General features: G+C 35.8%; 1 protein-coding gene across 2 annotated transcripts in view; it reads right to left on the bottom strand.

The window, feature by feature from the left end:
* The window catches only part of LOC139152169 (neurogenic locus notch homolog protein 1-like), an 86,335-nt gene that overhangs the window by 52,598 nt on the left and 11,929 nt on the right, over positions 1-21,808 (bottom strand). For both annotated transcript variants that reach the window (XM_070725290.1, XM_070725289.1), the window contains exons 7-16: positions 18,968-19,081; positions 18,038-18,151; positions 14,223-14,336; positions 13,639-13,752; positions 12,191-12,304; positions 10,757-10,870; positions 6,819-6,932; positions 3,788-3,901; positions 3,418-3,528; positions 1,727-1,840 (exon numbers count right to left, since the gene is read on the bottom strand). In XM_070725290.1, coding sequence (XP_070581391.1) covers positions 1,727-1,840; positions 3,418-3,528; positions 3,788-3,901; positions 6,819-6,932; positions 10,757-10,870; positions 12,191-12,304; positions 13,639-13,752; positions 14,223-14,336; positions 18,038-18,151; positions 18,968-19,081 — 1,137 coding nt within the window. The remainder of the gene's footprint in view (positions 1-1,726; positions 1,841-3,417; positions 3,529-3,787; positions 3,902-6,818; positions 6,933-10,756; positions 10,871-12,190; positions 12,305-13,638; positions 13,753-14,222; positions 14,337-18,037; positions 18,152-18,967; positions 19,082-21,808) is intronic.

The raw sequence follows: 21,808 nt of genomic DNA, 5'->3' as shown, positions 1-21,808 counted from the left end.
CTGCATATCAACAGTACTGTGGCCAACACTGCATATCAACAGACTGTGGCCAACACTGCATATCAACAGAAGTGTGCCAACACTGCATATCAACAGACAGTGGCCAACACTGCATATCAACAGTACTGTGGCCAACACTGCATATCAACAGACAGTGGCCAACACAGCATATCAACAGTACTGTGGCCAACACTGCATATCAACAGACAGTAGCCAACACTGCATATCAACAGTACTGTGGCCAACACTGCCTATCAACAGACAGTGGCCAACACAGCATATCAACAGTACGGTATTGTGGCCAACACTGCATATCAACAGACAGTGGCCAACACTGCATATCAACAGTACTGTGGCCAACACTGCATATCAACAGACAGTGGCCAACACTGCATATCAACAGTACTGTGGCCAACACTGCATATCAACAGTACTGTGGCCAACACTGCATATCAACAGACTGTGGCCAACACTGCATATCAACAGTACAGTATTGTGGCCAACACTGCATATCAACAGACAGTGGCCAACACAGCATATCAACAGTACTGTGGCCAACACTGCATATCAACAGACAGTGGCCAACACTGCATATCAACAGTACTGTGGCCAACACTGCATATCAACAGACAGTGGCCAACACTGCATATCAACAGTACTGTGGCCAACACTACATATCTACAGACTGTGGCCAACACTGGATCAACAGTACCAACACTGCATATCAACAGTACTGTGGCCAACACTGCATATCAACAGTACTGTGGCCAACACTGCATATCAACAGTACTGTGGCCAACACTGCATATCAACAGTACTGTGGCCAACACTGCATATCAACAGTACTGTGGCCAACACTGCATATCAACAGACTGTGGCCAACACTTCATATCAACAGTACTGTAGCCAACACTGCATATCAACAGTATTGTTGCCAACACTGCATATCAACAGACAGTGGCCAACACTGCATATCAACAGTACTGTGGCCAACACTGCATATCAACAGTACTGTGGCCAACACTGCATATCAACAGTACTGTGGCCAACACTGCATATCAACAGACTGTGGCCAACACTGCATATCAACAGTACTGTAGGCCAACACTGCATATCAACGGTACTGTGCTCAACACTGCATATCAACAGTACTGTGGCCAACACTGCATATCAACAGACTGTGGCCAACACTGCAGATCAACAGTAGTGTGGCCAACACTGCATATCGACGGTACTGTGCCAAACACTGCATATCAACAGACTGTGGCCAACACTGCATATCAACAGACTGTGGCCAACACTGCAGATCAACAGTAGTGTGCCCAACACTGCATATCAACAGTACTGTGGCCAACACTGCATATCAACAGACTGTGGCCAACACTGCATATCAACAGTACTGTGCCCAACACTGCATATCAACAGTACTGTGGCCAACACTGCATATCAACAGTACTGTGGCCAACACTGCATATCAACAGTACTGTGGCCAAGACTGTATATCAACGGTACTGTGCCCAACACTGCATATCAACAGTACTGTGGCCAACACTGCATATCAACAGACTGTGGCCAACACTGCAGATAAACAGTAGTGTGGCCAACACTGCATATCAACAGACTGTGGCTAACACTGGATAACAGTAATGAAGGCAAACTACAAGCCAACAGTAGAAATAATCAGGACAATAAGATAAAATCAAAACTATTGGTGAACTAGACTTACCAAGATCACAGTTAATACCAGTCCATCCTGGTGCACAGTCACAAGTGTAACGATTGATGAGGTCATTGCAAACACCACCATTGCGACATGGACTGCTGGCACATTCATTTATGTCTAAATAAATGAAAAAATAGAATATTTGTCACTACATCACCATAAAATAAACAAAATAATATCTATAAAAGGGACTGAAAATAAGTATTGTTTTTTATAGTTCCACTTGTATCGCAGAAAAAATCTAAATTTACTCCTTTATGAGAGTCAACCTCTAAAAAGTGAAAACTATTTCAAATGCCTTTCATTCAATACAGATTACACTGTTTGTACACACTCATCAGCCAATACTTCATTGTGTGCTATAATCATGAGTTGACAGCTTCAATCCTTTATACTAGCATTCTTTCACTTCTAGTTTTCCTTTAAAATGGCTATTTCACAGATTTGAAGCACCTTTCTATTCAATCACCATGAAACTTGATAGGCTAATAGTTTACTAAACCTCTTTGAGTTTGGATACTTACTTTTAAAACTAATAATACATTGGCATTTTGTATAACTTTGTCATTTCACTTCTTAAACACAAAAGCCCACTGTAACCAACCAACCTATAGTTGGACACTAGCATGTAAAATTGAACTTTTTGGATTAAAACTTCTGTTACAGGTCAACAACCTGCGTCATCCATCAACAGGTGATATTGTTTGATATTGATGGCCAAAACAGTTTCAAAATTCTCAACTCTGATCAAAAGGCAAGGTCAAATCTCTGCTTCAGTTGAAACACCGTCCCTCCACCCACACCGTGGGTGGAGGGACGGTGGTTGAAATCTATTCATACAAAAATTAACTAACAATCATTTATGAGCCATAGAATAATCCAATAATACTGAGGTATGCAAATAAGTTGCAGCTCTAAAATTAAAAGACACAGAAAACACTGTAATGTCACACCATTTAATAAGTCATATTTGCGTTCAGATCAAATTAGGGAATTGTTCTGATGAATTAACAATAGGGTAAAGGAAGCAGATATTTAAAACAAGCATCAAAGAATATGTCTTTCGCAGTATTTCATGATCTGAAAAAATCTGAGTGAGGCCATCGACATAAGCCTCCAAAGTACATTATATATGGAAGCATTTAGTAGATGGTATCTGAAACTGTATTTCCAAAAAACGATGAGAAAATCATAAGAATACACAAATTTCATCGAAACATAAACAAATTTGAAAGATCAAGATAAAGCTATATACAGCAGTTGAAAGCCATAAAAATATGTAAATTCTGTGACAAGTAAACAAACATGTGTCAGTAATCTCTGGGAAATAGAAAACAAAAGTAGAAATTCATTTTACTAGATTAGCTTGGGGCAAAACCTTTATGATCAAAAGTTTCATCATAAGTTGAAAAGTTTGAATTATGATTTCCTTATGAACTTAAACACCACCTTGACAAGTACTGGACAGGTAGTTAAGGAAAACATTATTTATGAACAATGACAAAACTAATTTCTAAATAAAAATAGTCAAACTTTATATTTTGACTGAAGCCTTCATGCAGAAGAACAGACAAATTTCAAAACAATTCAGACAACATTCTTCTAGGAATACATAAGTTGAAAAAGGATGACTTGGAGGAACTACTGATTTGATGAGCTTCACATGGTAGACAGAAGAGCTTAGAATCCCTTACCTGTCTCACAATCATTTCCTGTATAGCCACCAAAACATGTGCAGGTGTAGCCATTGATACCATCTGTACAAATGCCATTCAGGCAAGGGTTCGGAACACAGTCATTTATGTCTGAAATTTAAAATTTTGTAATATGTTATTTGAATATGTTTCAAAAGTATCAAATTTGCTGTTTCTGTTTTTTAGTTTTATTTTAACAATCCATAAAAAATTACTGGATAATCCTGGGTATGGTTGAGATGAGACACACTTCTACTTCTACATATTTATATGAAGAATCTGAGAACTGCATCATGTCTGAAGTTGCGACATGATCTACGCTTGAAAGTAAACATGCAAAATAGTTGATATAATGGGGATAAGAACTTACTTATTTCACAATAGGTTCCTGTCCAGCCAGGTGCACAGACACAATTGTAAGAATTCTGTCCATTTACACAAGTTGCTCCATTACGACAAGGACTACTCTCACACTCATTTACATCTGTAACAACAAAGAAACAAATACTGTAACTACGGAAATAACCACAGGGATTAAAAGCACATGGCTGATTTTACTGACCCATCATTGTATATGGTGGCAAATTTCTTGCACATTTGTTACAAGCAGTAAGCGACAGAAATGATGTTTTCACACTGTTTTGACATTGACAAATGTGACAAAACACTTTTCATGTTGCCTGTAACAAATGTGAATTTTCCTGCAAACCAACTGTCAAAGAGAAAATCTTTCACAGCTTCAAGATGAAAGTAAATGCAGTTACAAATGATGACAATTTTTAGATGAGAAGTCAGATCATTGTCAATGTCACTTTTTCTCAGGACCTTGTCAAGTGTTATGCCACAAAGCTACCTCAAGTGGGGGACGTTGTCAAGTGTTATGCCACAAAGCTACCCCAAGTGGGGGACGTTGTCAAATGTTATGCCACAAAGCTACCCCAAGTGGGGGACCTTGTAAAGTGTTATGCCACAAAGCTACCCAAAGTGGGGGAAGTTGTCAAGTGTTATGCCACAAAGCTACCCCATGTACCATTATTTTGTGGCGGCGGCCAAGGAGTGTTAGGGCTGTAATCTATACCCTGGACTGCGCTGCCTTTAGTTGCCGAAAGAAAGCACTGTTGAAATGAAATCAAAAGATGATTTCTGATTTAGAATGAAGCCAACATTTTGTAGTTTGAGTCAGTGTTTAGAATGATTTAGAAAAAGTCCAAAATATGTATTTAGAATAATTCCAACTAGTTCAGAACTTGAGTCAAAATGACTGAAATTGAATGAAGCACTCTGAATGAAAGCTTAATTGCTATTAACCTTTGCAGTCAATTGGCACCCCTGATTTTTATATGCAAGATAGAATGTTTGATTTATTGAACAAGTATGTACTTGAACTTTTCTCAGTGCAAATACTGAACACTAGAAAGTTGTACCGCTAAAAAATGACTTGTTGCCATGTACAAGGAAATTGGTGACCGATCCGTAGTGGTCAAATGCAAACAAGCTGCAAATAAGTTTTCGAGGATATTGTGAAGCATGAGTTTAATCTTTACGGCCTTGATACAGTTTTTGTGGACTGAGGTTGTATGGCAGAAGGGCCCGAGCGTGTGAGGGCCCATACACTGTACGGCTGAAGGGCAGTAAGGCTTTCATCACATACCTTATGGAATGATAAATATGTAGTTAAAAATATTGTGCAAAGGTTTGAAGATAGAAATTCATGCAATGTCAAAAATGTATTGCCATTTTTTATAAATTTTTCAGAAAAACGATGACCGTATCCCATCCCATATTGATATACATAACGATGTCATTTGTTTAACTGTAGAACTTCTTGTCAATGAGCAATATAAGTATACCAAGAAAGAATGAGACGAAAATCGAGGTGTAAGAAGAATGGCGTAGTATAACTGATCGTATATTTCATCGCACCGGCAGGGAGATGCAATCATCAGTAAAAAGCTCGATTGGAAGAAATATTGTGCCTTTCATTACATGAGGATTTCGAGATGAAATGACAGTGAACTTGAAGCTGAGCGACCGGTGACGGCTAGGATTAGCCTACGTACTATCTGTCGCATACGCCATGGAGCTGGAAACGGGGTCCGTTTCTAGCTCAGTGCATACTCACATTCTATCTAATTTATATTTAGTTCACTATCAATTTTTTAAAAATGCAGACATCATCAGTAATACACTATGAAACCCTGAGAAATATAACCCAATTCCGCTAACTTCACTGTTGCCCGTACGATCAGAACTGAGGAGACATTCGAATCTTGCACTCGCTTTGTTTATGAGTGGAATATTTGCTGGTAACAATGTGCGTAGTAACCAGATTGAAGCTTGTTCTGAAATGGACGTGCTTGCCCATATTTGGGCAAAGTGCGCCTGGGTATGATACGGCAACTTATTACACAAATGTGAGGGCATCTTTTCTCATAGCGTTACACAGGAATGTGGCTCGTGGTATATGATAATTGGCATTAGTACACAGTGATCAAATGAGTGTAGCGATGTAGGTTGGTAATGAGAATCCAACCTTGGATTTGTGGCTATCCGAGCTGAAACCTCTGCATGCAAAATGGCTTGTGGCCACCGTCAAGAATATTTCTAAGCATTGTGACAAACTCGTAGTAGGCTTTACGAAGGAAAGCATTTGGGACTGTTTTGCTCAGAGAGATACTGAAGCAAAGTATTCAATAGGTTGCTTTAATTTACCATGTACCAATATGTGTACTTCTGCCTGGAGTCATGAAAATCAAATTTATTTGTATTTGTATCCGTTTCCTTGAAAAGGTACATGTGCTTTGGCTTCCTGGTCGTCTGTGTCTGACATTTCATCTTCATCTCGGTTTCTGGTACAGAAGAATTTTTACCTCATCACATAAAATCATGTGTGAATTTTTGTCACTGTAAACTTATGTCTGTAATAAGTAAGCATGTGCATTTTACATTGTTGGCATGTCAGTCGCCAGCTTGTCATTCTGGTCTTACATTATACTTGTTTTGGTCTCTATTTCTTGTATTTCTCTCCGCAGATACTTAGTTCTATGTGTAAAAACTTAACTACAAGAGACTCACTCTGTGTGTTGTCCTTTTTCATTTCCATTGCATATGCATGCTTTTGGGTGGCGTGAGATATGATTCCAAAATAACCCTATCCCAGCTGAAGTTTGCCGAGGTAAACAAATGGTGCTGTTTTAATTTCACACTCTCACTTCCATGGTAAAAGTGTGGAACATTAGCCCTCTATACACAATCATGTATAAAGAGCTGAAAATTATAACTTTTGCCCTGTGATGTAAAACTGTAGGAGTAACCTTGGATTCCTTTAAAGTCTGTTAACCACTGTGCAAAGTTACGAACATTATTAATTTAATAATTTGATAAACTATAGATGCACTGACCCACAGAACAATCAATGCCAGTCCAGCCTGCAGCACAGATACATGTCCACTGGTTCTGTCCATTGATACATGTTGCTCCATTTCGGCAAGGAGAACTGCTACACTCATCAATATCTGCAAAAGAATAAAACATAAATTACAAATTTCCAGAAAATATTATACCAATCCTAAGTGCAAATCTTTAAAAATAGCGCCAATGGCACTTAATCACAACTGGCACATTGTGAAACTACTCTATCTCTGGGTACACCTGTACATGAAATACTGAATGGGTAGGTGCTGCGGGTTTGGAGTTTGTCAGTAAATGCACACAGAAAACAAGTCCCGAAGTAGCGAATTCCAGCCATTTTCAAACCACACTGTTTGTCAGTGGGGTAAGCAATATTCGCAAAAATCACATTTCCAGCCTAACAGACTATGTTTTACGAAATCACACGTCCTTATTACAAAAAAAACGATCTTTGTCTTTAAATCAATGCGCCAGTAAACAGGTCCAGCAGCTAGTTATGTCATCAAGTCTGTAATGTTAAGGGTCATAACAAATGTGAGAAATCTAAACATTAAATATGTTGTTTTTTTATCAATTTTATTACCAAAAGCGCATGAAAATCTCTGATACTTTGAATCAGCCATCCTGCATATTTGTAACATTCATCAAAACCTCATTTCTGTTCCACAACTCATTAAATAGTCCACAATGCAGGATTGGTGTACATTCCAAAACTACATATATGAAAGACCCCTAAAATCAATTAGTTAAAGGGGATTAGAAATTTCCCAAAACTATCTAACCGCTGCTCCGTTTGGCTCCATTTTTCGGAATCGGAACCTTGGAATTAGTCTGAATACCTCTACCAAATATAAATGCAGTCTGTTCAGCGGTTTTTGACTTTTTGTCGTTTACGGAAAATGGACACTGTCCACCACCGGTTGAAGCTAGCCCTATATCACAACTTCCAGATGTGATAATGACCTATGGTCATTATGTTAAAAAATACCGCCAATGGCGCTTGGACATAATGACAGCCTAGATTATCGGCATTTATCAACAACCACACTCACTGTGAATTAGACAGACCACGAAGTCAATGAGCACATATAGCTGAAAGACTATTTTTCACATTGCGATTTTAAGCTCATTTTTATGAGAAAAGAGACATGTATATGTATATGGAGAAAAAGCAGAAGATATATTTGTAAATTGTTTGTTAAGTGACAATCATATATGCATCTCTTGAAATTTTGTGGTTATAAGGTATAACAGTAGTGTAAGAATAATGAGGTATGAATAAGTTAGTAAAGCTAAGTTGACAGTAATTAAGATTACAAAATTATACACTAAGCTGGGGAAATCTGATTGAAATAAATGTTGAAAAGTAGCAAAGTCATGGTCATCTTTGTCTAATACCTTGTATAAGTTCATGAACTTTACATAAATCTTGCAAAAGATTTGTTGCTAATGGGCAATAACTGTGTTTCAGATCATTTGAGAGCAATCTATCCATGACAGGTTTAAATTGTAATATACTTCTATTTAAAGGAGAGAAACTTCTCAAATAATTTTTTTCCCTGTAATTTGCTGTGAGAACACATGGACAGATGCTCAGGACTCTATGCTGGTGCTACCCTGATAACTAACCTACAACTTGTAACGTCATTGTCTAACCTGTTCACCCCAATTTCCTGTAGACAGGTCCACACTCTCCATTGATAACAATGGGTTTGGGCCATACCATTGTAGTGAAAGACTGTAACGTGTGAGGTTGTGGATACTAATCTCTGGAATGTCAAAGTCTGTATATTGACTCAAGGATGTTTACTTAACAAATGCCTAGGGTCATCTCAAAAGTGAGAATCTAAACTATGAAATATGTTTTTTTTATGCTTTTGATGCCCAAAAGACCATAGAAATCTCTTATACTTCGAATCAGCCATCCTGCATATTTCTAACATTCATCAAAACCTCATTTCTGTTCAACAACTCATAAAACAGTCCACAATGCAGGATTGGTGTACATTCCAAAACTACATATATGAAAGACCCCTAAAATCAATTAGATAAAAAGGGGGGTTAGAAATTTCCCAAAACTATCTAACCGGCGCTCCGTTTGGCTCCATTTTTCCGAATTGGAACCTTGGAACCAGTCTATGTATCGGTATCAAATATCAACGCAGTCTGTTCAGCAGTTTTTGACTTTTTGTCGTTTACGGAAATGGACGACATCAAACACCGGTTGAAACCACCTCTATATCACAACTTCCAGTTGTGAATCTTTAAAAACCGGATAAATATACCCAAACTACTTTATACATCATTTTATAAATCTAGTCAGTAAGTAGTTTTAAAAGGAGGTTTTCACTCAAAATGGACCGGTATATCCTCCACAAAGCAACAGCACTGGATTATCTGAACCAACTTGATAAACAACATATCCATGTGACCACATCAAATATGAAAAAGGTCAATATTCAGAAGCCTCTCCAAACAACGAAGAAAGCATTGTGTGCCTGAGCAATGGAATAGAATTTAAATCACACTATCATTACAACAACCGTCTTGTTGAAGGAATATTAAACCAGATGTGAACTGAATGTGCTCACCTGTTTCACAACAGGTTCATTAATACCAATAGTAGTATGCTTGACAGAACAATCAGATATCTGTTATATCATTATATGTGGCAGGTTTTATAAACTTTCGCACAGTACTCTCAGAGTTAAACCACTAATTACAAAATTTTATTTAATACGCAAATGAGCTGTTTACTAATTTGAACTTGATCTAAGACAAACTTGACCTCACTTTAATCTAAACCACCTTAGCCTACATTTCAACCTAGCCAATTACAAAACCAGCTCAGTTCAGTATCAATTTTTCATTCCAGTAGGTGAATTAGACATGATATTTAGCCTGGTTGCTGCTGGACAAACAATGATTAACCCTTTGAACCCGGCTCGGACAGAAATGTCCGATGACGTCATAGAGTACCAGGGGGTCAGGGTGCAAAGGGTAAAACTAAATCTGTAACTCTACTATATGCCACTGTGTAAATACGATGTACTTTCTCTGCTTGCCCATACTCAACTTGCCAGAAATGGTGGGATCTTCACTTTTGAAATTACCTTCTGACCTTGCTCACATTCAACACAGATACATTGTTGTTGACATAGTCCTGGGACAAAAACATTGATGAATTGAAGGCATTTGCCCATTATGAATTCAAGTGGATCTTGTATTATCCTGCAACAATTGCAAAGTTGTTCTCAAAGTATTTGCACAAGGTGGATGAAATGTCTGACATTCCATTTGCATCACAAATTCTGATGTGACCTTCCTTTTTCTTATAACAGAGGATTAGAAGGTAGGTAATCACTTTATGGAAATACTAAATGTCACCAATGTTCATAAATGCTCCAGTTTCTTTGAAAGCTTTGAGTTCTGTTATAAAACATGGCTGTCTAACACCACCACTACTACCTAGCAGACTTGAACATTATCTTGACATTCCTCCAATCTACCTAAATTAAAACTTACATGCAGAGTTTAAACTTTTACTCCATCTGTGACTGTGAGAGGGTTAACCCTTTGAGCACCAAAGTCAATTTTTGTCACCCTTATAAAATATAGCTCAATCAATTTTTGTCAGCTTTTTGCCAAAATTTTTATAAAAAACTGTGGCTGATAAAATATCGTGTACAAAATTATCAGAAAAATTACAGAAAAGTTCATAAAAATTGGTAAAATATTGCACTAACATTTTGGTGGGAAAAATACGGCAGTCAAAGGGTTAAATCCATGTTTATGTGTCTGTCCATTCAACTTGTTGAAAGCAATCAGATCATGTTAAAGCATATACAGTAAGTGATGGCTATGGCATGGATTCAAATACAAAGACTTACAAGAGCTCTTACAATGAAATACATCATCAAGGTCTTACCTCCTGTACAGAAGACACCTGTATAACCATCAGCACAAACACATGTGAAGGAGGCAATGCCATCTATGCATGTACCACCATTGACACATGGAAAACTAGCACATTCATCAATATCTGAAATAAAAACATATATTTATCCTATTACTCTTTCTTAAATGGGAAGTTACAGGACTGTACGTGTACAATAGGGGGATTACTGCTGACGCAGCCATTTGCATATACTTGGCGGGAGTTTTTGAATTCTCATAGTATAGCTTTGACTATATGATGTTTGAATAATCATGATGGGCAATTTCGTGACATATGCAAAGAGGCGTCAAATGGTCGTACAAGGAACACATTTTGAAACACATTTGTTTAATATCTGACAAAAAACAGCACATATTTTCAGTTTATTTTCAACTCATGTTTAGTCACTAAATATTTATAACAGACATCATATGCAACAAGATTAAATGGCAATGGGAGCCAGAAACACAGCAAAATTATGGAATTCTGGGACCAAACACGACACGTCCTATCAGTAATGTGGCTTTTTTACATTTGCATAGATTTACGATAATCCGGCTTTTATAGGGAAAGTTCCTGTTTATATGAATGAAACCTACCTAGCAATGTCTTACTATGTCAAACATTGTGAATATCCTCTTAGACAACCCACCATCACACTTATGGTGAGATAGGTTTGAGACAGAATTTATACAATATTCAGGCTCATATCAGGTCACTTGGCAATACAGAAATTTTTGGCCTGCAAAACATTGCTGGTATAATAATACCAAAGGAACTGCATATGCATTCTTATTTACATATATTAAACAATAGCGAAATAAATGAAATAAGACTCAATTCTAGAATAGTTGTGAATGGTATTGGCTATACATGTATTTGCATGTCAATTATAGTTGAAGTAATTTCCGAAAATCCAAGTCATTGACCTGTTAATACAGTTGTAAATTTCATCCAAAGGATTCAGATTTACAATGCAAATCAAAGTTGAAGTTTACTTTCCCTGTGCAAATACACATACAATAGTAGGTGTAAACATTCAAACACACCCTAAAAGCCCCTGTCTACAAGCTGAAAATTGAATACACAAAGCATTTGCATTGTAAGGGTACACCCATTATTGCACAATCCTTCCACAGGCACAATTTACACATGTTCCAGTTAATATAATGTGAATGAAGAATTTGGTTGAGTTGTACTTCTGCTAATGCATGCACATTGTCTATAAAAGCAAGGTCGTCACTAGGTGACACTTGAAACAGTTCTGAATGCAAAAATAAATATAAAACACTTTGCTAAATACACACAACTCTCCATAAGGTAACGTCTGCAGTTTCAGAAATAGTCAGTTGTGAATGATTTAGTAAAAATGCTATTATCATAGCACAATGCAACAGGCAACTAGGAGCATGAACAAGAACTCACTGGTTTCACATCTGACGCCTTCCCAGCCAGCTGTACACTGACAGGTATAGCCATTAATACCATCAATACATAGTCCACCATTCTGACAGGGACCACTGGCACATTCATCAATATCTGCAAAGTTTGTAAATATTATGAGTTTCTTTCTAAAATACCATAAATTATGCACCAGAATATTAGTGAAGAGTACATCAGAGGGTCATGCTTACTAGTAATGTCCTTCTGCACACAATGCGGTATTTTCTAAATACACTTATAGACATCTTACATTTATGACAACGCAAAAAATCACAAAACTTTACGCTTATACAAAGTCTTTGTGGATATGCACTATTTAAAAAGTCATGGTGTCTCCAAGTAGTGCCTCTTTCAATGTAAGTACATAAAGCCTTTATTGAATTTGTTCCCCTTTTGGATCTTGACATATAAAGGTCAAACAACTGTAACAGAACAAAATAACCATTGCGCGCTGACTATCTCCATTTTGACCTGATAGTGCCTTGAGAACTGAGTGAAAATTAGTCATTCAAAGAAGCTACACATTGTGTTTTGTTTTATATATATATATATATATATATATATATATATATATATATATATATATATATATATATATATATATATATATATATATTATATATATATATTATGCATGATATCATTCAGAGAATGTTGTGCCACCAGTTTTGTTTATATATATATATATATATATATATATATATATATAATATATATATATATTATATTATATATATATATATATATATATATATATATATATATATATATATATATATATATATATATATAAAACCAGTGGTAATGAAGATTTTTTACCAAAAACGCTTTTTTCGTGCTAATTTGCATACTTTCAACAATATCAAAAAATAGAAAATAGTTTCTCATAATCATGTTTGGCATCCACACAACAAATATCAAATTTGTAAGTACTGCGGTTCTCAAGATATTTGAGTGGACGGACATCCTCACAAATGGACATACACACAGACTGACACCAGACGCTGGACAGATACCCGTCCTAGCTTCTATAGACTATAGTCTATAGTAGCTAAAAACTGAAAATTTTTCTTTCCCCAAGAGCTTTAAAATAAGCCAAAGAAGAGACAGATCAGAAAGACACAAAAATTTGAGAGTCGGAATATCTGTTCTTGAGGCACATTCTACCTTGAATAATGCAGATCCACCAATATTCCAAGGTTTGGCATTACATTTTATGGCACCCATTAGGTGTATCATGCCCTAATTCAATCCAAAATTTGATGGTTAAATCTACAGAAACACAGGCCCCTGCCCAGTTTCAAGTTTGAAAGTAGTATGTATTAGACAATGACTCTTTCAGCTAAATCATGAAAATCAAAAAAATTGTTGGTAAATAGAAGCATTGTTGGTAAGACTTTGATACACATACAACTGTGGTATACACTTACCAATTTGACAATTTGTTCCAGTATATCCTGGTGCACATGTGCAAAGATAACCATTGACTTGATCTCTGCAGATACCACCATTCAAACATGGAGCACTCTGACATTCATTTATATCTAGTGAGAAGATAAGTTGAATCACAGTATTACATGCAAGTAAATATCAAAATGATAGTCATAATGACATTGTCACATTTTCCTATCTCATAAAATTCAGTTAGTACTAGGAAAAAACTGGCAACAAGCCTTTTGAATCTAAAGCTAAACAGAGAAAAATAAAAGTTGAAACTACAGGTAGTATAATTTGACATATTCATGATTCCACAAATAGTACTGTCTTCTTGCTGTAGTGCATTATGCATTCTTCCGGTATCAATTCACAAAACTTGGAATTCAAGATTTGGCATCTCATCACGGAATTTTTGCTATCTCAAATCATTAAATCATCAGTAATATCAATTTATGAAATCATTAGTGATATTAAAGCTTGCTGGTGCAAAGGTAATTTCACATCACAATATTTTGATATTTTGACCGACTTCTTCTTGCAATTTACATGACATGAGATTCAATGAAATCAGACATACTGGTTTGACAGTTGACTCCAGTCCAGCCTGCAGCACAGTTGCATGTGTAACCATTAATGCTATCAACACATGTAGCACCATTAATACAAGGATTACTGGCACACTCATCAATATCTATGGACAGAAACAAATTTGAAGTGTTAGATTTATAGCAAATATAGTTTCATCTCATCTTCATTCATTTTACAACAAGTCATTGACAATGACATAGTCCCCACTTGTAATAGGAGTATTAGTCTTGATGGGGCAGGGAAATGTGGTCATTAAGAAGTATCACTGGAGTGCATGTTGAGATCTACGGGCACATGGGTCTATGTCGTTGTTCCCAATTTGAAACACATGAGGCATGTCTAAGTTATGGTTCTCAATCGGGAAAAAAGATCAGACCTCTAGCTGTATTGGCCAGCCAAGAAATACATATGCGCATAATAAATGAGGTACAAGATGTGACATCTTAAGGTCTAATATCCTATCAAAATTGGAGGGTACAGAACTTGTGGTTGCTGAGTTAAGCATATATATGTATAATCAAGGTCAAAGGTCATTGAGGTCACGTGACATTTTGAAAAAAAAATTGTATAGCTAATTAATCCCTATATGCCAAAAATCAGACCTCTAGCTCTATTCGCTTGCCCAGAATTAGATGTGTGCATAATTAATGAGGTAAAGCGTGTGTTGTCATAAGGTCTCCCATCCTACTAAATATAAAGGACATAGCACTTGTGGTTATTTATTTATTGACATAAACGTATATTTTAGGTAAAAGGTCATCGAGGTCACATGACATTTGGTCAAAAAATTTCTATAGTTATCCCTATATACCAAAAATCAGACATCAAGCTCTATTGGCTCACTCAAATTAGATATGCACATAATTAATGAGGTACAATATGTGGCGTCATAAGGTGTCCCATCATACCATATATGAAGGGTGTAGCACTTGTGGTTACTGAGTTATGGACAAATATGTATATTTGAGGTCAAAGGTCACCAAGGTCACGTGACAGTTTGTCACGGACGGACATGACCCAATCTATAAGCCCCCTGGACTTCATCCGTGGGGACTAAAAACTGTATCACTGCATCCTTTTTGCAATATGAATACGATGAGAAACTAAATTTTTATTTTTCTTGGCCTTATACATGGGAGTCTATGGAGAACTGCCTTATACATGGGAGTCTATGGAGGCGTAAACTAAAAAGTCCTCTTACACGGCCAAATTTGATCAAATTTGAAACAAATCGACATGCATCTGTATGGGGTAGGGTACTATCCTTGTGCAAAGTTTGAAAGAAATTGACCAGGGCATGTCTGAGATATCTGCGTGAATGGACGGACACACGGACGGACATGACCAACTCTATAAGTCCCCCCGGACGGTGTCCGCGGGGACTAATTAAAGCAGATCATTAAAATGAAATACTGTATTTAGAAAGGGTGGACCACTACGCAAGTATGGAGGATGGTTTTTAAGGGAAACAAATATCAGTCGTTTCTTATTTCAAATATTTGGGTGTTGTATTTTCATCAAGTGGTCTCTGGAGTAAAGCGCACGAGGTCTTGGCTGACCAAGCTACAAAAGCACTGTTTATGTTAAATTCAAAAATACATTTTCTAAGGGATAAAGCTATTTAGATATGCTTTAAAATCTTTGATTTAAAAATCCTCCCTATTTTACACTACGGAAGCGAGATTTGGGGGCATATAGAAGGTTACAATATCAAAAAAGTACATGTTAAATTTTGTAAACAGCTAATTAGACAAAAGAAATGCGTAATAAATGCTGCAGTGAGAGGGGAACTTGGAAGACCAACACTGAGATCAATGAGATTATTCCACATGGTAAAGTACTTGTTTCGTATTTTACAAAAGAATCATAATAGATATGTATTTCATGCTTACCAAGAGCAGTTTAAAATAACATAACAAAACAAAAGATGCTGGGCAACAAGCTTAAAATGTATTCTTTTTGCATATGGGTTTGCAGAAAGTTGGCTCAGCTGGGTTTGCAGAAAGTTGGCTCAGCCAGGGAGTAGGAAATGAAGTTGTATTTTTATCTCAGTTTAGACAACGTTGCAGAGATATTGATGTTCAGAATTGGCATGATCAGATAAATAGTTACAACAGATTAGCTACTTACAAATTATTTAAGAATTTGCTTTTCTTTAGAAAATTATTTTCACATTTTCATGAAACCAGTCTTTTAAAATGTATTTACATCCTTCCGTATATCGTCACATTCATTGAATATTGAAAGAGGGCGACATGAGGGTCTTACCAAAGAACATAGAGTTTGTATTTGTGATAAAGTGTCTATTGAAAACGAATTTCATTTCTTGCTAGTCTGTCCTATGTACACAGAACTCAGGATAAAATACATACCTGATTGCTATTACATTTTACCAAATACAATTCAATTCAAATGAAATGCAGTTGAAAAACATATCTGTTAAAAAAATATATCATACTTTAAATAATGTTCATTCATCTAACGGCTGGAAATAGTATGAACATTACTCATGAGGAAAATCTTATTTGATAGGATGGTCTTCCAAAATAATCCTCCCACGCAAATTTCAAATAATACTTTAAGATTTCTCAAATTTTCAGGTGATCATCACTTCTTATTTACTAGTATCAATGTCCTAAAGCATTCTGCTATTAAATACACTTTGTGAAATATGTCAATCAAGTCGTTGGAACTCTGCTCAAAGGTTGTCAGGGATTACTACGACCGATATATACACTGTATCTAGGGTATGCTGGCGATTGATAAATGTAAAACATGTTTGTTAATTAACAATGAATAATGTAAAATGTAAATGTTGCAGCAATGTTGAAGTGATGCTTCTTGATATGCATGAAATAGATTGTTTGTCAACAAGAAAGTCCCACATGTGTAGTTCCGATGACACCCTCCCTTTCAATGAATTCAGCAGTGTGCCCTCTAAGAAACATTGATTTCTGGAAACTTTGCATTAATTTAAAGAACTGTGGGAATTTCTTTGAGTTAGCCCTTTATTTTTTACATGTAAACCAAAAGATCTGCTTGTGTCACTAGCAGTTTTGTTGGGTCACGTCACTTCGTATTGGCTTAGTTAAAGGGCACACTGAAACTCGGCCAATACCTTTGATTCACTTATTTACATATATTTATTATTTATATAATTACACATTATTATTTATATAATTACCCAATTCAGTAAACTGAGCCAAAAAGAATTCCTTGAATTCAGTAAAATATTTTGTTCTCTGTCATCACAACTTTCAATAGCAATATCAAATAACGGAAAACAGTGACAGGAAGCCATATCTAACATCAACTTAAACTTTATCAAGATTTCTTATTTTGGAATAAACATTTTTTATGTATCATAAACAAAGATGATTGTCAAGAGAGTACGGGTTCTATGTTTATACAACAATAATTATTTAAGCCAAGAAATTACAACATCAAAACCAGCTGTTTGATGACTCTATGTTCAAATCTTTCAAAACTTATGTTTACAATAAGTTTGATTTTCAAGTACAGCCCCTTTTTGTGTATTTGAGTTTTTAACTCAAACCATTGTCCTCTGTCTTTGTCATGGAAACTGACAGCACTCTATTGCTAATACAAAGCCAGCATAGTCAGGCTTTATACAAAAGCCTTACATGTATGCTCCATACACATTGCCTTGGATATTCAAATATCATGCACAACCACACATGACCCAGGCATGATGGAAAGTATGCTTGTCATTTGCCAGGGACACTTTACATGTTCAATTACAAGTATTTGGAACTAGATATGATTCTTAATATATTGACTTACTAATATCACAATTGGTACCAGTCCATCCTGCAATACATACACAGGTGTACCTGTTGATGCCATCACTGCAAAACCCACCATTCATACATGGCTGGCTTGCACATTCATCAACATCTAGAAACCAAAAGTACATTTTGAGTGAGGAGGCAATGCTACTATAAATTTAATACATGAATCAAATGCCGATCTGATATTCATAATCTTATGAGGAATTTGATCAAAAGGTCCAGTGATAAATGGTACATCTTATAAAAGAATTGTGTATGTGTGTTTGGGTATGTAACCTATACATATGTTCTTGTGATAATGTTACTTTAGAAGATGAGTTCCACTTTTTTTAGAGTGCCTTCTATACACTAAGTGATGATAGAAATATAATCCTCATCCTTATGCCAATTTTAATATCTACTTATGACAAATTCACACACTTGCTGCAATGTAGTCACAAATATATCCATAGTCTTTGTAAATTTCTCTATTTGTATTGTGAAAAATACATTCACCCAACTTTGTGTAGACTAATGTGTAGTATAACTTAAGACTGTTACATTTAATACATGTACATGTACCCATACCTTGGACTTAAAATTTTCTATCATACCAGTAATGTTCTTGGCATGATTGAACTATGGCCTATACACATGTAGCTGTACAGTGCAAATCAATACATGCAAATATTCCAGCCCGGCCCTATACATGCAAATAGTATCATCTGTACACTGTATTTTACTTTGATATCATATACTAAAAAAAACAAACAAATTTTGCCCTAGAAAAATAGCTGTAATGATTTCTGTAAATAATACTCTCAATACTGATTGTGCAGTGTCTGCTGATTGTCATTTTGAGTTGTTTCTCAGTACTTTTTGTTTTGTTTTGTATATCAACTTCAATTACTGAAAATTAAACAGAGAGATGACAAGTACTTACTGATATCACAGTGAACACCAGTCCATCCATCAGTACATGAGCAAACATAGGAATTGATCTGATCAATACAGCTTCCACCATTTTTACAAGGATTACTTGCACATTCATTTTGATCTTAAAGATTAAATAAAACATGCAAAAATTATAGAACATATTTCATATACCTTTAAAGGCAATACAATGATACATCATGATAGTACCACCATCTTAAAAACTCAATATAAACACTTAAGATCATGTTTACATATTTAATATATGGTAAATTTATTGACATTTTACAAAAAAACACCGTCAAGGACAGTGTGCTTACATTCTGTTTGAATTGGTCCATTCGAGAAATATTTTAACCAGGAAAAACAAGAATGACAAAAGGAAATAAGGTCTCCAACTTAGGTACTGGAGGTCATCTTTAGGAACATGCATATCAATTCTATAGCAATGGGACAAGCAGATGCTAAATACATAAGCAAATGTCAACAACAAAAAATAGCCAGAGAAGGTTTGATACAAAGAAAAGGTGGGAGTGGGTAAAAAAATGTACAAGGGATCTGGTAAAAAAGTAATGCTACCTCATCAATCTTCTAGACCCTACCCCCTCCTGAATATCAAATGTTCCATCCCTTGGTAACGCCAGATGACAGGAAATGTATTTACAACCTTGGGGAGTTTTTAATTAATGCGATGAGTGTTATCATTCTCATGTAAACAGCACTTAAGTTAGTTACAGATAGTGAAATGCCTTCCACTGTGGGCGGTGATTACAACATTTGGAATTATCCTGGATCCAAATTTCTCATCAGTTCTTGTATGTCTTACATAGAAAAGTTCCAAAAATTGGTCCGCAATGAGAACATTCACCTCAGCTTTGTTTTCTGGATCAAATTTTCCTACAAATTGATACCAAATATGACAAAATTATGTTCACAGCCTTCGAAACTGTCTCACAACATATCCTGGTTAGGTGTAGGTCATTTAAGGTCACAAAAAAGAAATTTACCTAAAATATACAAATTTGGGGGTTTCCCAACACTTTGAGCAGAAAATTTATCTAACAACATCCCTCGGGACCAAATTACAAAGCTATCAAACAGGTAATTTTGAGAACAAGTTTTCTTGACCAAAAAATGACAATATTGTCTTAAAAATACAAATTTGTATATTTCAGGACAATTTCCACATATCTATTGTCATCTCTGTACGTCTGTGTACCAAATATAAAAGCTGTCTGTCCAGGGGTTTTAAAAAGAAAATACTGTCTAAGATTTTTTGACCAAAAATGACAAAATAATCCAAAATAGTAATATTCCCAATTTTGTCATAATTTCAACAAATTAGAAGAGTAATACCCTCGCAAAGATCCAACCCAAATATGAGAGCGATTGGGCTGGCGGTTTCAGAGAAGAAGAATTTTTACTAAAAATGAGAAAAACCACCAAAAAATTCAGCAAAAATACAAAATTAAGGATATCTTCACAATATTGATAAAACTGTATAAGGTTCACCTAAGGTACTTGCACACAAATTTTCAAAGCAATCAAAACAGCGGTTCTTGAGATATTAATTCTTGACCATTTTCACATTTTGTAAGCTCATTTGCATAATTTTGGCAATGAAGACTTCATTTGAACAAATTTCCATCTATAGCCCAGGATGCATCCACACACCAAATACCAAACTGAAATGTGCAGCGGTTTGCGTGTTTTTGATGTTGACGGACATACGGTACTGCACGTACGTACATACATACATACATACATACATACACTGACGCCATCGACTTCAGCTTATACGATAAACCAAATGTGAGCTAATAAAAATAGCACAAAATGATAAAGCCATCAATTCTAATATTTCAACAAGATTTATGGTGATCATAATCAAACACATAATTGACAATGACACAGTCTCTGCCTGTAATCGGGAATTATATTAGTCAGTGGAAGTATTAACTAAATTGAAGTCAATATGATCCACATGAAAAAAAGAAATGAGGGTATCAAAGATCTATCTGTGACTGGTGCCAATATTGGATTGGATTATAAACAAGTAGACATCAGTATGAATGGCATCTATAGGTTTAGGTCCTTTTATGAAGTTAGACAGAATTAGGTATGCCATGTACTGGCTCTTGAGATGTCCAAATTCAACCCATCTGCAAGAAATTGGTCCAGGTATGTCTGATTTTAAGCTCTTGACATAATATTAGAACGCCTCTGTTCAATACAGAGGACATTTACTGTTATTAGCTCCACTACAAAGAACAACTTTACGTCAAAAACAATGGGGTTGATCTATACCATGGTGGTAAAAATGTAAAACCGATCTGGACTGCCACGCTAATTATGAAATGTCATTAAATAAGTCAATTAATAATTAATCGACAGGATATTGCTAAATTTCACAATTTTCAATTAAAATACTGTGAGATTAACATCTGTACCAAGTTTCATCAAATCACGCTAATTACAAAAGCTTATTAAATATAAAAATTAGCAACTAACTGACATGCTACTGCTAAAATTGTCTTTGCACACTATTTCAGCACTGAGAGTTCAACATCTTTACACATTCACGTTGCGATGATTCAATGTTAATTTCAGATTCTAATTCAGAGAATACAAGTCTGAATACCAAACACTTAGGGTAAGTTTGGATTCAGATTCACAGGATGTGGCTCTGAACATCCCAAAAAAGTGAATCCTTGGTGGCCAAATTTGATTATTTTGTGAAAGCAAGTGGCATGCATTGGAAGACCACAGGGTACTACATTTTAATAGGCCAAGTTGTTCACAAATATCTTCACTTCACATATGCCTGAGAAATCGCTGATGACTGATGCAT

The sequence above is a fragment of the Ptychodera flava genome, chromosome 15, assembly GCF_041260155.1.
Source record: "Ptychodera flava strain L36383 chromosome 15, AS_Pfla_20210202, whole genome shotgun sequence".
NCBI classification, from domain to species: domain Eukaryota; kingdom Metazoa; phylum Hemichordata; class Enteropneusta; family Ptychoderidae; genus Ptychodera; species Ptychodera flava.
Note: the sequence above shows the minus strand (reverse complement) of the source record. Positions and strands in the feature narration are given on the sequence as shown.